The sequence below is a fragment of the Lemur catta genome, chromosome 8 (genome assembly GCF_020740605.2).
Source record: "Lemur catta isolate mLemCat1 chromosome 8, mLemCat1.pri, whole genome shotgun sequence".
NCBI lineage: Eukaryota > Metazoa > Chordata > Mammalia > Primates > Lemuridae > Lemur > Lemur catta.
Window position 1 is genome coordinate 39,482,361 of NC_059135.1, and position 16,494 is coordinate 39,498,854.

Sequence of the window (16,494 nt, forward strand, 5' to 3'; positions counted from 1 at the left end):
AGGACAGGAAAGACATGAGCTTACAATATATGGAAGGAAACTTTGATAGCAGTATTGAGGTTGACTAGAGTAAGAGTATGGTAGGAGATGCAAACTGTGGACAATAGATTGCAATAGAAATGAAATCATTTGATAGTGTTGATTATTCAGCACATATTTACTGAACATTTGTTTATTAAGCCAGGCAGTAATATGCTGTAGCTAAGTCTTTGAGAAGTTACATTTCTGTTGATGTTAATAAGAATGTTATTATCTCGTTTACCTCTATAGTCTCACCTTTTTCCTTTCTCCTTTAGTTTTTAAAACTACTTGATTCTTGATTTTACTCTTTTCTTTCTTGCCTTTGTGCTTTTGCAGGGTACTGCTTCCCCTGCTAGAAAGTTTTCTTCCTGTCATTTTCTAGGAAATTTTTACCTACATTTTCAAACGTAGCTTTGGCTTACCTCTTCTGGGAAGCCTTCTTTTAATTACATGTTTCTTGCTCCTATTCTGACAGCATCCCGTCCTTACATAGTGGGCCTAGCAGAAAGTGTGTTTTAGTAGTCTGTCTTTTTCATTAGTCTGAACTCCGAGGCAGCCATCTTATATTGCTGTCTTGTTATCTGCAGCACTTAAAACAATGCATGGTACATAGTAGATGCCCAATAAATACTTCATGGGGAAAATGAATGTGGTGGAAATATTTAACTAAATGGAATACACTGTAGTACTACACATACACACTTGCGCCCACATGTGTATATAATGTATGTTATATTAACATACATTACCTAGGGAAAGATATATCTAGCAAATGTTTATTCAGGTGCTAGAGGAAATAGAAAAAAAATGCAGCTTGTAGCAATATATTAATATAATTTCTAATTTAAGTATAACATTTTGTGAGAACTATAGAAAGTTAAGAATAGGAATTTTTGCCCTGATGCTTTGATATTGGACTATGGATCTGTGATATGTCTGTGGCATGGCCATTTCAAAACGTTAACAAGCAATTTTAAAGTACCCACTTTACTCCCTCCCCCCATATTTAATTATCATAATATTTTTAATCTATTTAACTATATTGACTGGAAAATAACTTTTTTTATTTGTAATGCATCCGTCCATCCTTCCTCTCTCTCTCCCTTCATAGCAATCTCAGAAGCTAAAAAGGCAAAACAGATGTCTCAAGATTTTTTCAGAGAAGAATACATGCTGAACAATGCCGTTGGTATGTGTGCTCTGCTGTGAGCTTTGAAAATGGAATCGAGAACTGAGGTGGACAGTATGATTTGTTGAAAATACAATCAATGGGCATTCTTAAATTTTTATGTACTATGTGCCAGGCATGAATAAAGTTGATCAAACTATTCTGACTGCTTATTCCAAAACAATTATACCTTAATATTAGTAAGTTATACTTAACTGCTATTTGCCATGAAATCAACATGAAAATATTGATTTCTGATTTTATGGCTGGCTTTCTTGGAGAAGAAAAAGCTGTGTCCTAGTGTTCTGTATAAAATGAACTATAGAATTTCCTAATTCTTGGGAATGAAATTTCTTTGTAGTCAAGGTTCCAGGTTTCATTGAAAGTAAAACAGTACTTACTTTTATCAAGCATATGTTTCAAATGTTAAATTACAGGAAATAACATAATAAATACCTGTGTACCCTCCAGCCCAGAATTAATGGCATCAATATTTTGTTTTTGCTTGGTGATTTAAAATTTATTTAAAAGAAATATAGTACTGCAAGTTTTAAAGTTCGTTCAGTCCATTTTGTTGCTTTCTTAGTGCCATTCCTTTCTCTCCCTAGAAGCAATCATTATCTCTCCTCAAAAGCCATTGTAATTGATTTGTAGTGTATCCTAGACCATATTTTATATTTTTACTACATATTTATCAACTAAAGTTTTACTTTGTGTTTTGAAAACTTATATAAATACTATCTTACTGTATATATCATTCCATAAATTGTTTTTAGTATGGAATGTAACTGTTTGTAGTATCCAATATTATGGTTGTATCCCACATTACTTCTCTATTCTACATTAATGGGTATTTTAGGTTGGTTCTAATTTTTACTAATATCGATATTTGTACCCCTGAAGGTGTACCTTGTTGCCCCTGTGCAAAAATGTCTCTAGAAATATGTGGAATTGGATGGATCATAGTGTTTATACATCTTTACTTTGTTTCCAAATTCTTCTGTGAAGTATTTAAGACATTTTTATTTTTACACATCTTTTGTCTCTGCCACTCTTGGACTTCTGATCTTCCATATAAATTTTAGAATTCTTTTGTCTGGTTTCACAAAAAATCCCATTGAGATTTTGATCGGAATGACAATGAATTATGGATTAATTTGGAGGGAATTTATATGTTTGATATTGAGTTTTCTCATCCATGAATGTGACATATCTCTTCATTTATTCGTGTAGACTTAAAAACCCACTTTATGGAGTTATAATTTACATACCATAAAATTCACCCATTTCAAGTATACAATTCAATGATTTTTAGTAAAGTTACCAGGTTGTGCAAACACCACCATAAATTAGTTTTAGAACTTTTTTTTTTCTTTTAATTTTTATTTCATTTTTTTTTTTAGAGACAGGGTCTTGTTCTGTCACCCAGGCTAGTGTGATCATAGCTCACTGCAGCCTTGAACTCCTGGGCTCAAGTGATCCTCCTGCCTTAGCCTCCCAAGTAGCTGGGACTACAGGCATATGCCACCATGCCCACCTAACTTTTCATAATTTTTTTTTTTTTTTTTTTTTAGATATAGGGTCTTGCTATGTTGCCCAACCTGGTTTCGAACTCCTGGCCTCAAGCAATCCTTCTGCCTTGGCCTCCCAAAGTGCTGGGATTATAAGCATGAACCACTGCATCTGGCCAGTTATAGAACATTTTCTTCAGGTTGACTTTCATGTCCTTCTATAATGTCTTAAAATTTTCTCCATAAAGATCTTGCTTTTTAAAATTTTCTTTAAGATTTATACTTAGGTAGCTTATGGTTTTTGTTATTACATTTAATGGTTATTTTCCTATTACATTTTCTAAGTGACTATTTCTAGCATATAGAAATGCTTTTGATTTTAATATCTTTTTATAAGGCCGGGCGTGGTGGCTTATGCCTGTAATCATAGCACTCTGGGAGGCCGAGGTGAGAGGATTGCTTGAGGTCAGGAGTTCAAGACCAGCCTGAGCAAGAGCAAGACCCCATCTCTACTAAAAATAGAAAAAATTAGCTGAGCATGGTGACACGCACCTGTAGTCTCAGCTACTCGGGAGGCTGAGGCAGGAGGATCACTTGAACCCAGGAGCTTGAGGTTGCTGTGAGTGCTGTGACACCACCGCACTCTAGCCCAGGTGACAGAGTGAGACTCTGTCTCAAAAAAAGAAAAAGAAAAAAAACTTTTTGTATCCAGTAACCCACTGAAATTTGTTGTTAATTCTATTGGTATTTCTATAGATTTTCTTGGCTCTTGTATTAAATACATAGGCAATTCTATCATCTGCATGTAGTTTTTTCCCAATCTCCTTCCAATCTTTATGACTTGTGATATTTTGGCTGCAATTTGTTGAATGATTGTATAGTAGTCTGTTACTGATGTCAGCGGGAAAGCTTTTAAAATGTCATACTTGGATATCTGCAGAAATGTTTTCCCAAGTTAAAGACATTACTTCCAAATTTATTAGGGGTGTTTTCATTTGTTTGTTCAGTTTTGGTAGTGGTGGTGGTTATTAGAGCTTGAGCATCCACTTTCTCAGATTTTTTTCTCTCCTTTCTCAGGCAGGGGCAAACCTACTTACTGAGTTCATGAGTCAGCAGAGGAGTTTTTCTAGTGCTGTTTTATAAATGGAATAGTTCCTCCTAACTTGAGGCTTTATGCAGGCAGCTAAGTATGTAAGATTATGTGGCCCAGAGTTTATCCTCTACTCGTATCTCTCCTTTCCTCTCTCCCTCCTTTCCTCCTTTCCCTTCCTCCCTTGCCACCCCTTAGTAATCTTTAGCTGTAGCTTCCACTTGGCCATTGACTTTGAGGTTCTTACTTGTTTCTGGTATCTAGAGATTTCCCTTGGTTGGCTTTGAACTTAGATATACATTTAGAATTTATTTTTTCTAGAATTTCTGTGTCTTTGAAGTAGGAGTAGGGAAAGGGCACTCTTTCCCATTTTAGCTCAGTGAGCCAAATTGAATGGACATCTATCACTTCTTTAAATCCTAAAATTCCTTATACCAAATTTACTTAAAATGTTTTATTCATTCAGATATTCTATATAACAGCACTGTTCAATAGGACTTTCTGCAGTGATAAAAATATCCTGTCTCTGTTCTGTCCAACATGAGAGCCACTAGTCACATATGGCTATTAAGCGCTTGAAATTTGTCTGGTGTGTTCAAGAAACTGAATTTGCAATTTTATTTAATTGTAATTAATTTTAATCTAAATGGTTACATATGGCTAGTGGCTACTATATTAATACAGTTCTATACTAAATAAAAAGAGATGGGAAAAAGCCTCTAAGCACTTTGAAAAGAGAATTTGGTAAAATGTTAACATATAGAGAGAATGTCTCCAAAGTATAATTTCTAGACATTGTAATGACATAGTCAATAAGGAATTTGATTCTGAATTTATGTCCTATATCAATTAGCATCTAATATTTAATATCTGAAATATGTGTATTTATAGCTGAAATGGGATGTGTGTATTTATATATCTCTATCCCAATGAATAAATTCCTTTCCATAGTTTCTGGGAAACTACAGATCAAAATTGAGGTGAGGACAATGGAAGTCCTTGTGAATGTGAAATTTGAGAGTTGCTTTGGTGGCTCGTTGGCTAATTGGCACTACTTACAGAATTGCTAGATGGATATCATATTAACATATGGTATGCACATACCTGATGTTAACATGTATATATTTCATATGTATATATATATCTCATTTAATGCCCAGTTGAATTGCCAATTAATGATAAAGCTGAGACAAGAATCAAGAATCTGGGTCTTCTGACTTCCAGTCCATGCTTTTTCCTGTGTGCAATAGATAATCAGGATTGTGTTTGGATTGACATTTAAAAAATAATATATTTTATAAGCTATACATTTAGTCCTCTTTGATATTTCTTGCAAAAGTTTCCTAGGGAAAATATAGAGTTTGTATAACACATGATTTGTAGAAAAAGTGAATATATTTTAAACATTGCAACTAAAATTACAGCTCTGTTTCTTTTAGATTCTTGCCAGAAACCTTATGTTGCCCTTATTCATGGAATTACAATGGGTGGGGTAAGTAGACTTTTATTCTGATCATGAATATGAATGAGTTGTGTTAAAATTAAGTTAATTATTAAACAGTGAGGTGATGAATGTAATACAATAGAATTCATTGAAACAAAATTGTGTGGATTTTGGATCTTGGCATATTTGGGATATAATATTTGCTTGTAGTACTTTGAGACTATCTCAACCCAAAAGAGTCTTTTGTGTTCTTAATTATGTTATATGCTATTTTAACTTTTTGAATTAGCAAGGTTTTTTTAAGCAATGGAAGCTGATTGCATTTTTTTTAGGTATGTAGAACATTTTTTGTATTTGCAAATAAGTATTGTTGGAAGTAGATTGTTTTCAACAGCTTCAGAAGAGAAACTGGAATGTTAAGTTTTTTTTTTCTTACTTGGCACAGAATTTCACCTACGTGGAAGTGTTTGGATTCTTTATGAAGTTCTCTGTAACTGCATTTCTATCAGTTGACAAATATTTATTTTGCGTCTGTGCTATTACAAAGAAGTCTAAAATGTAACTGGCCTTGAACAATTTGATATGGAGTTGAAGGAAACATGACATAGTTACAGGACAAGTGATAAATTTTGGCACTGACTATACCAAAGACAAGGCTTTAAAGAAGTGAGGGGTCAGAATGGGTCATCTTGGCAGGAAAAGGGCTGCATGGAAAAGATTGTGAATTGCACTGAGCCTAGAAGGATAGTGGAGGGGAGAGAAAGTAATATCTTTTCCTCACCCATTGCAAGGGCCATGGCCAGTGCCCATATAGCAAAAGACAGATCAACAAGAGAAGCATAACAAATGTATTTAAAGCTTTACGTGACATGGTAACTTTCAGAAATGAAGACCCAAAGACCTAGAGAAAACTGTATTTTTATGCTTAGGTTTGATGAACAATGGACAGTCATGTAGAAATATGATTGGACAAAAAGGGTATGATCCGATGGTAATAAAGTGGGGTAACTTAAGTAGGCATGTGTGTTCAGATTCAAGAATCTGTCTCTCTGTGTATCCTTCCCTTCCTCGGTGTATAGTGCTGGGTAGACACTTGTCAAATGAGGGTTTGATGATGTATTTTCAGGAGAGGTCAGCCAGAGAATTTCTTTGTGGCTAGCTCTCCCACAGAAAGGTGGGGGAAAGTCAGAGAATGACCCCCAAGGGGCCATGTTTTGGGTAGAATGTTCTGAGCCCTGACAATAGATAGGAGCTAGGTAGGTAGGAAGTAGGAGGCCAAAGGGTAGAATTTCAACAATTCCACCTGTTCAGTGTTTCAGAGACTTAGTTATTTGGAATATAAGAAGTCCTCCTCTTATTCTAGTAGAACTACCCTAAATGAGGCGTGTTGGGCACTGGCTATTGCTTAGATCTTGCACATCATTTTGGAAAAGGATTCCACTAGCAAAGGCAATCTATACCTCTCTGCTTGTTGTCAGATATTGAATGTGGGTTGGTTGTGCTCTGTCAAGGAAGTGTTAACATGGGAAAATAAAAGTTCTGCGAAAAAACTACAGAATAAAGGGAAGGGAAATAATCTGAAGCACTAAAGGAAGAGCTGCCCTACAAGTGTGAAAGGAACCAGGAAGAAATGAAAACAAAAACACCGGGTGTACCCAGTAGCATGTAAAAAATAAATGTGGCCCAGTCAAATAGGAAAGAAACCTCATAAGGAGATAGCAGACTCAGATGAAAGGGCTACAGGCTGAAAAGGGGAACAGGTGACATGGGGAAGGATGACTAGGTGCTAACATAGCAAAACTAACATTCCACTTTGAAGGCAATGGATTAGAAAGAGTTGAATTTGATATTACAGATAGTGCAGTTATATCTGTGGAGGACAAACTTGAGAGGCTCTCATAAGACATTCAAAAAAGAAAAATAATAAAAATGATGAGAATGAATGTTTTAAGGTAATGGCTATGAAAGAAAGATATTGGGAACCTAACAAAGGAATGATACTTACTCCATTGAAAATAAATCAAATAATTGGAACAGAAATGATGGTCAGATACAATTGAAGAAGACTTTCTTTTAAGTAAAACCCAAAACTTCCAACCTGAGGCATATGTAATTAAAGGAAACACAAAATTTCAGATAATATCACCAAAAAGAGACCCACAGCTAGGCAAAAGCTTAGGTAAATATTTTTAACTACAAGCTTTAAGAAAGAAAAAACAACTGCAAGTGTTCAGACCAAGGGTGAAGGAAGGGTATAGGTTATATACAAAGGAACATAAATCTGGCTTCATACTTCTCTGTTATACAAAGTGCCAAAAGTAAATGGGTTGAAAAGTTGTGAAATAGTTAAGACCCAAGAATTTTCTACCCAACTAAGTTGTCATTTAGTATAAATATAAAAGAAAAATATTCTCAGGAATGAATGGGCTTAGAAAATATATTGCTGACATATCATGGTTGAAAATATTTCAATAAATATTTGGTGTAGTTGACCAAGAGATTACTCAAAATTATAACTCAAGACTAGTGTTGATATGAAAGGACTGGTGAACTGCCCGTTGGTGTTGACAGTAGGCAGAACTTCCATCCTTTTATAGAAGCCTGAGAATCATTGCTCTAGCATACCATGTCTAAATACATTGGCCATATTTTTTAGCCCCCCTGCATGTACAGGTTGGTACAGTATTTCTGTATGTTCCTACATGTGTAACAGCCAAGGCTCTTCTGTTTATTTCTAAAGAAAAAACCTCAGTGAAACAAATCAAGATGATGATGTTTTGAGGATACTGCTGCCTCTTACTGGTCTCTGTTTTCCATATTTATAATACTTTAAAGCACTTAAATGACTTTCAAATGAAGATATATTAGCCTTTCTTAACCAGAATTCCACCAGAGAATTTAGTCTTAGTGCCCTAAGGCAGTGGTTCTCAAGATACTATCTCTGCAATACCCCTGCAGCATTAGAAGCACTTGGGAACTTGTTAAAAATACACATCCTTGGTTCCCACACCAGAGTCAAACTCCAGGGGTAGAGCCCAGCAGTCTGTTTGAACAAGCCCTCCAAGTAATTCTGAATCATGTTAAGTTTGAGAGCTATTGCCGTAATGAATTACCTCCTATTTCTGTTCTGTGCTTCTAGAATGGTACCAGTTATGTATTATCCTTGGAGAACTGAGAAAATAGTCATATCATTTGTCAGATCACCATGATCTGTGGTTCAGATGAGAAACCCCTGAGAAAATTTTGTTTTATGAGGTCCCCTGGAAAAAAAAAAAAAAACTTACCTTTTCTCCCATCAGGTCTGCCACTTGTATGTATCCTTAAAGACTGAAGTTCTCCCCTTTCTTGACAGTCTAAATGCTACAGATTGAGTATCCCTTATCCAAAATGCTTGGGACCAGAAGTATTTCAGATTTCAGATTTTTTTAAATTTTAGAATATTTAAATCACTTAGCAGTTGAGCATTCTAGATCGAAAAATCCAGACTGCTCCAATGAGCATTTCCTTTGAGCATCATCTGGGCGCTTGTAAGGGCAAGGATTATCATGTTTGTTTTTTAATAGCTTTTTGTTTAGAATGGTAATATCTGGAAATGTGGAAGTGAATGCTTATTCCTAGTTACTGATTAACATATTTGTATTTTTGAATGATTTAAATTGTCTTTTTTAAGTAATTATAATTAGATGGTCTTTAAAAGCCATAAAGCTGCGTCAACTTTTTTCTCCTATTGGAACTATCTGAAAACACACCTAGCTATGTCTCTTAATTTTAAAAAAAGTCGTAGATTGCCCAATTCTTGCCTTTAGGGGTGGCAAGATTTTAATAAGTATGTTCATTTTTGTGATGGCAGAGTATGAGTTTGACTACGTTCATAGACTTGTTCCATTTTTGTTTCAACTGTTATCTATACTTTTCCATATTAGCATTCTTTATAGTAGATTATATTACTATGAAAGGATTGTTTAATAATCAGTTAAAAAACAATGACTGTCAGAGTGCTTAGGACACCATAAATATAAGGCAGAGGTTTATATACAAAAGAAAGAAAAAGATATTATCCTACACTAAAAGAAAGCTGATGTAGCTATTTTAATATCAAATGAGGTACATTTTATGGTAAAAATTTTTACTTGAGCCAGGATATTTCATAATTATAGAATAGATATAACAACTAAATTGGAATGTCCTATGAATCTGTTTCTGTTGCATATTGTTTCTCTTTGCTTTTAGTTGTGGTCTGTTCTTGTATGATTATTTTTAATTGAGTTATCTGTAATTGAGTATTAAAAATGTAGAGATTATTTGAGCCCTAGGATGATATTATCTTCCTCCAGGGAAGATATATCTTTGTTTCTGGTAGATGTTTAGGCTAAGGGCATTAAAAATAACAGATCATCTCAATCTAGTCAGGAATTGGGAGGATTTGAAGCTGGGTTTTGAATCCACTCTGAATCCAGGCCACCCTGACTCTTAAGGTGTAGCTCTTAGGGGCCCAGCTTGGCAAGCCCTAAATTCCAACTTTTGCTCCTTTGGCAGATGGGGCTTAGCTCAATCTGTTGAAAACTCTATTTAGCTTTTCATCCTTTTAAGATCAGTAGGGTCAGATTCTGAAAATTATTTTATTGACTATAATCAACTGTAGAAATACACTTTATAAGCACTTGTCTAAAACTCTCAGTTTATAACTGAATATGAGGCTAAACAGAATTACTTAATGAGTTCCATAGCATACAATATGACACTAGTGATAAAGCAGAGAAACTGTAGGAACAAACCTCTACCTATCTGAAATAACTCTACTGGTGATATTTTCAAACATTTGAAAATGATTCATAAAAAAATTGGAAAGCTCTAAGAGCGGAAATAGATAAAACCACAATCATAGAAGAAGATTTGAACACGTTTCTTTCAATAACAGCTTAAAACAAAAACATACTCAGTATGTATACATACTGAGCTATTTACAGTAGAATGGATCAACAAATTGTTGCTCATTCATACAAAGAGATGGTATACAATGAAAAAGAACAAATTATGGCTACACACAAGAACATGAATCAATCTCACAAATATACATATTTTACATGCACATGTGTGATTTGAATGAACATTATTTAATAAATAATGAACATGTACTCAGTAACTGCAGAATTCATGTTCATTTCATGTGTGCATGGAACATTTTCCAAAATTGGGCATAGAATTAGTCTCAATATAGTTCAAAGGATTAATCTTATGGAATATGTTCTCTGGCCTCAGTGGAATTAAGTTAGCAATCAATAATAGATAACTGTAGAATTGGTCAAAGTAGAAATAAATGAAATTCAAAATAAACAGTAAAGATTATCAAAGCCCAAAATTTTTCAGGCTGATAAAACTGATAAATCCTTAGTGAGATTGATAAAAGCAAAATACATTACAAATTTTGAAATGAAAAATTCCATCCTTCTGGAAACCTATAACCGTTAAAAAGATGATAAGATGATGTTATGTATAACTTTATGCTCGTATATTTCAAAATATTGATGAAATGGACAAATTCCTACAATGTATGTAAACTGACACAAAAAATCTTTATAACTATTAATGAAATTGAATCCATAATAACTGTTAATGAAAGTAAATCTGTAAAAACCTTTTGACAAAGAAAATTTCAGTCCTAGGTGGATACGCTTTGTAATTCTTTCAGACATTTAAAGAACAAATAGTATAAATCTTACCCAAACTTTTCCAGATAATAGAATATGAGGGAACATTGCTACTACATTTGATGTGGCTGGCATAATCTTGATATTAAAACCTACAAAGGACATTACAAGGAAAGAAAACTATAGCCAATCTCCCTTATGAACATAGATGAAGAATCTTTAAAATATTAGCAAACCAAATCCAGTGATAAACTTTAAGGGGTTTATTAAATAAAATCATCTTTTGATTACTTCTTACTGGATAACAAACCAAGAGGCTCATTTCAGTAAATCGTGTTGTGTCATTTGTGTATCCATATAGAAAAAAATGAATATTGTCTCAAACCTCACACTATAAACGCAATCAGTTCTAGAGGGATTATAGATCTAAATATGAAAGATAATACAGTATAAATATTAATATTTTAGAAGATAATATGGGAAAATATCTTGGGGGTAGGGAGGGATTACTTAAAGAATACACTAAATGCATACTAAACAAAACCAACAGATTGAATGTATTAAAAATAAGAACTTCTGTTCATTCCAAAACATCCTTAAGAGAGTGAAAAGGAAAGCCACAGACTGAAAAGATATTTGAAATATATATATCTGACAAATTATATACAGAATATATAAAGAATTTCTACCAATCAATACAAAAATCCAGTAGAAAAATGAGCAAAGATTAGAACAGACACTTCAAAAAGAGCATATCCAGAAAGCCAATAAACACAGAAAAGCACTCAACTACATATATTATCAAGAAAATGCAAACTAAAACCACAATGAAATACCAACGTATCCTCATTAAAATGGCTGAAATGTGAAAGACAAGCTCAGGTATTGGTGAGGATGTGGAGCAGCAGAGTCGTATACTGCTGGTGGAGTAGAAATTGGTACTACCACTTAGGAAAATTGTTTTGATATCTTTTAAAGTTGAATGAATTAATACTCTTTTACAGTTTTACTCCCTGATATATACCCAACCAAAACATGTGCACACATGCACCAAAAGATATGTATAAGAACGGTTATTGAATTGTTATTTGTGATAGCTATAACACAACCTAATAGCGGGGAAACAACCCAAATAGCTATTTACAGTAGAATGGATTAACAAATTGTTGCTTATTCATGCAAAGAAATGGTATACAATGAAAAAGAACAAATTATGGCTACACACAAGAACATGAATCAATCTCACAAATATAATGTTGACTGAAAGAAGCCAGATGATAATATATATTCTATTTATATCTAGATAAAAACCAGAAAAAAAACCACTAATCTTTAGTTAGAGGTCAGGATAGTAGAAGATGGAGGGTGTAGTGACTGACAGGGTGCATAAAGGAATTTCTGATCATTTTTATCTGGGTTTACGTGAGTGTGTTCATTTTAAGATAATTCACTGAAACTGTATGCTTACTATTAATACTTACTACTTGTTACTGTTTATGTGCTTTTAAATGTATATTTTATGTCACTTAAGAGAGTGGAAAAACAAAAGCCAGTGTGGCTTACTAGAATGAAAGTGATGGAAGTGGGCAATGGTAGGCCACATGATCATGGAAGTAGAAAGGGACCAGCAGGAGTTCAAGACCAGCCTGAGCAAGAGCGAGACTCTGTCTCTACTAAAAATAGAAAGAAATTATATGACCAACTAAAAATCTATATAGAAAAAATTAGCCGGGCATAGTGGTGCATGCCTGTAGTCCCAGCTACTCGGGAGGCTGAGGCAGTAGGATCGCTTAAGCTGAGGGGTCTGAGGTTGCTGTGAGCTAGGCTGATGCCACGGCACTCACTCTAGCCTGGGCAACAAAGCGAGACTCTGTCTCAAAAAAAAAAAAAAAAAGGGACCAGGTCACATAGGACTTTATCAGCCATGATGATAACATTAATAGTTTAGTATGCTGGGAAGTCACTGGAGAATTTGGGGGCAGGAAAATGATATAATGTGTTGTACATTTTAATAAGCTTACTTTGACTTCTGCGTAGAGGATAGATTGTGGCAAGAACAAATAGAGCGGGAGAAACTAGCCAAGACAAGAGATGATGGTGGCTTCAAGTAGGGTTGTATTGGGGGATATGGTGAAAAGTGGCCCAGTTCAGCATGTATTTTGAAGTTAGAATTGTCAAGACAGTTCATACATTAGATTGTGGGGTAGGAAGGAAGGAAAATAACATTGATGTGTTTGGCCTGAGCAGCTGGTGAATGGCTATTTACTGAGACAGGGAAGACAGGGAAGGAGCACACTTAAGGAGAAATCAAGATATTTACTTTTGATGTGTGAAGGTTGAGGTATTTATTAAGACATTCAAGTGGAGATGTTATATAGGCAGCTAGAGTAACAACTGAGTAGAGAAATTGGGAAAGGAGAAATAATTTAAGTCATTAATGTTATAGATGGTGCTTAAAATCCTGGGGTTGGAAGAGATCACCCAGGGAATGAATGTACACAGGACAGAGTGTAGGTGAAGTGGAGTAGAAGGATGGCATCTGCTCATTGTGACAGATCAACATTTTGACGTCAGGGACAAGTGAAAGAGCAACTAATGAAATAGAAAGAAAACAGGAAAATACGTCTCGAAGCCAAGTAAAGCGTTTCATAAAGTAGCAGTGAGCATTTAACTCTGTCAAATGCTACTGATACACTCATTTAGATAAAAAATGAGATTTGACTACTGGGTTTAGTAGAATATGGGGGGAGGGTATTTGAGGAGAGTAGGAATTGGAATAAAGTGTTAACATTTGGAGAATGAATCTGTATAAAAATTAGTTAATATAATAAAACTTGAAGACTTTCAAGTTTTTTTCGTCTAGCAAATGAGTACTAAGAATAATAGTTAAATAAAATAATATCAAATTTCAGAAGTTAAGGGGGACGTCTTAGAAGCAACCTGTAATGGATCCTTTGATGTGAGGTAGAAGAATTAGTTATGAATCTGCCATTAGGGTTCTATATCCCATTCAGCATGGATCAGCATTTGTGTTCCTAGTATCTCCAAGTCAGGTGGCTTGAATATTCCCAGCCTTCATCTTTATCGATAGGCTTTAAAATTGGCTCTTAATGCTACTTGTGTCAGTGTCCAGTTACTCCGAAAGCTTTTCATTAATAACTTTTTACTAGAATCTTGAAGTCTTTTATTTCATTCACTATTATCATCAGCCAAATCTGAAACAAAATATATTGTGTAATACAAGGTAAAGAACTAAATCAGTGAGTACAGGATCTGTAGTTTCTACATGAAAAAATATGGGGCTTATAAATTCCTTTCTCCGGAGTTCAGGATGTGGAGTTGGCCCTCTATGGAGAAGTTGGTCTGTTACATTGTTGTTTTGTAAAGGAATGAGGGTTCCAGAAGATGCAATGGGAATGGCTAGTCAGGGAGAGCAGTGTTAGGAAGTTGTGTTGGGAGGAAAAGCAGTATTGCAATGAGTGCATACTGCGAGCCAGAGGACTAAAGGGGCTTATGTTGTGTGATGCTGAAGCATAACAGAATGTAGGTCTGGTTCTAATTAAAAATCTAGTGAAGAGGCGTTTTTGTTTTTTTTTTTTTTTTTAGTTGAAAAGAATAGAGACTCACTCAAACAGATCCACAAAAGAGAATGGGGCAGTTATTAGATAAGTTCAGGGATCAAATGTGAATACAAAGACAAAACTGCAGCAGTTTATTTATCTTCCTGAAAATTGGACTGCAAATGTGGATTTAAGGCAAATTTAAATAGTTTGTTTGCCTAGTTTTCTTTCTGTAGAAATAGAAAAACATTTTTATATGTTTGTTTTCTGTCTTGTATAGGCTACAGCTTTCTCAGTTTTTTGGTCCCTACCCCATATAATTTCAGCTTTTACTTGGCAGTCATGTCTTCTGTTGCTCAAATTTCAGATGACCTTTAAGCTTCGTTGCCTGTCATCGACTGACAGCTGCCCACTGTGTTTTAGTTTAAATATCTAAGAGTCAGAACCTTATCTAACTCACACCCTCCCCCACCACTGTTATTGCCCAGCCCTCAGTGTTCCCCAGCCCTCAGTATTCTGGTTAGTCTCAATTGGCTGCCCTTGGGTCCTATTCCCATTTCTGGTTCAGCTACTGCTGGGCAGAGCAGATTCCTTTAGAGGAAAAAAGTAGTGATCGAACAGGCATTGGCTTTCTCTGGTATGTCTTTCTCACTTTAAAATTTTATGATTAATTCAAATTGTAAAAGCTTGAAATTTTGGAGGAATGACCCAAAGCCCCTGTGGCTAGTAGAATAAGCATGGGAAGGGCGGTGGGAGATAGAGAGGTGCTGGGCCAAATTATGTAGAGTTTTGCAGGCCATGGAATGCAGCTTGAGTTTATATATAGACAGTTATATATTATTACATAGAAAATATATCTCATATAGATATATACATTTGTTCAAATATTAGCGTTACATTGGGGGACAAAAATCTGAAGGGTTACTTACCAAATTGATAATAGCTGTGTATCTCTAGGGAGAGAATGACAAGACTAGGATCAGGTTGTGGTCAGACTTCACCTTTATATGTAAATGTTTAATAAAGGGGAGTATAGTCATGTGCTGTTCATGGAATTCAAAGTTAAGTAAAAGAGGTGGGGGCATAACCAGAGGAGTTATGATTGAGGCAGGGTCAGCCAGTGAGGCCTGGAGATTGCCTGCTGGGCAGCTCTAGACTGCTCTCGACAGCTCTAGACTGATCCAGCTCTTCTGAGTCCTAGGGCTCAGTAGAACATAGTCTGAAACTGCTAATCCAGTCCAACCCTTTCTATTACAGTTCTTAGCAACACATTCCTTAACTTTCAGTTGCAGTGTGATAAACAGAATATAAGGGAACAGAATATAAGGCAAGGACACTTAAAATAATATGTGGAATGATTAATATAACTAGTGTTTTATTTTTACCAGAATTTATAAGATTTTATGTAGTCTTGAAATATATATAATTTAATATTCTCTGTTGACTATGTCCTAACAGAATACCTATAACAATCATATTTCCTTATACAGAGTATATTCAACATTGTGGGTGTAATTTACAAATGTTGACATCAAAGGATATAGGGTGACTGAAGAATTTTATTCATTTTCATGTTTATGGACATGATCTTTTAAATTTTAAGCTTAGCATGCAGTATACAAAGTTTATAAGAAATTATATGTTTTTCTGAGTATTTTCTTAATGAAATGCTTAAAAGTTTTAAGAACTTATAAATGGCTGAAATGAGTGTGAAAACACTTGAAGGAGTTGAGGAAATTGTAATGAAAAATTAAAAGAAGCAGAAATGAGGCCCTTTCTCTTTAGCTAACATTTATAGAACTTTTAAGTGCTTAACATTGTTCCAGATACGTTAAGTTTTTAGTCACTTAGCTCTGATGTCAAAGAGAAACTGGTGAAAAGAGATTAAGAATGAGCACTAAAACAATCAAATAGAAGTTCTGAATAATGTGAAAAGAAAATAACGTAGGAAATTTATATGTTACAATGTGAGCAACTGACATAAACTTGGGTACTTTGTAATTATGTGTGTACCTCTTATTTCAACTTATTCAAAAACATCTGGTATTCAGA

At 34.7% G+C, this 16,494-nt stretch overlaps 1 protein-coding gene across 7 annotated transcripts in view; it reads left to right on the forward strand.

The window, feature by feature from the left end:
- Positions 1 to 16,494, forward strand: part of HIBCH (3-hydroxyisobutyryl-CoA hydrolase) — a 92,988-nt gene that overhangs the window by 15,176 nt on the left and 61,318 nt on the right. For 6 of the 7 annotated variants that reach the window (XR_006736928.1, XR_006736929.1, XM_045559577.1 and 3 more), the window contains exons 5-6: positions 1,133 to 1,210; positions 5,230 to 5,282. Coding sequence is in view for 5 of the 7 variants with exons in the window: in XM_045559577.1 (XP_045415533.1) it covers positions 1,133 to 1,210; positions 5,230 to 5,282 (131 nt within the window). In the remaining 2 variants the exon portion in view is untranslated. The remainder of the gene's footprint in view (positions 1 to 1,132; positions 1,211 to 5,229; positions 5,283 to 16,494) is intronic. The other variant, XM_045559578.1, reaches the window with a different exon arrangement.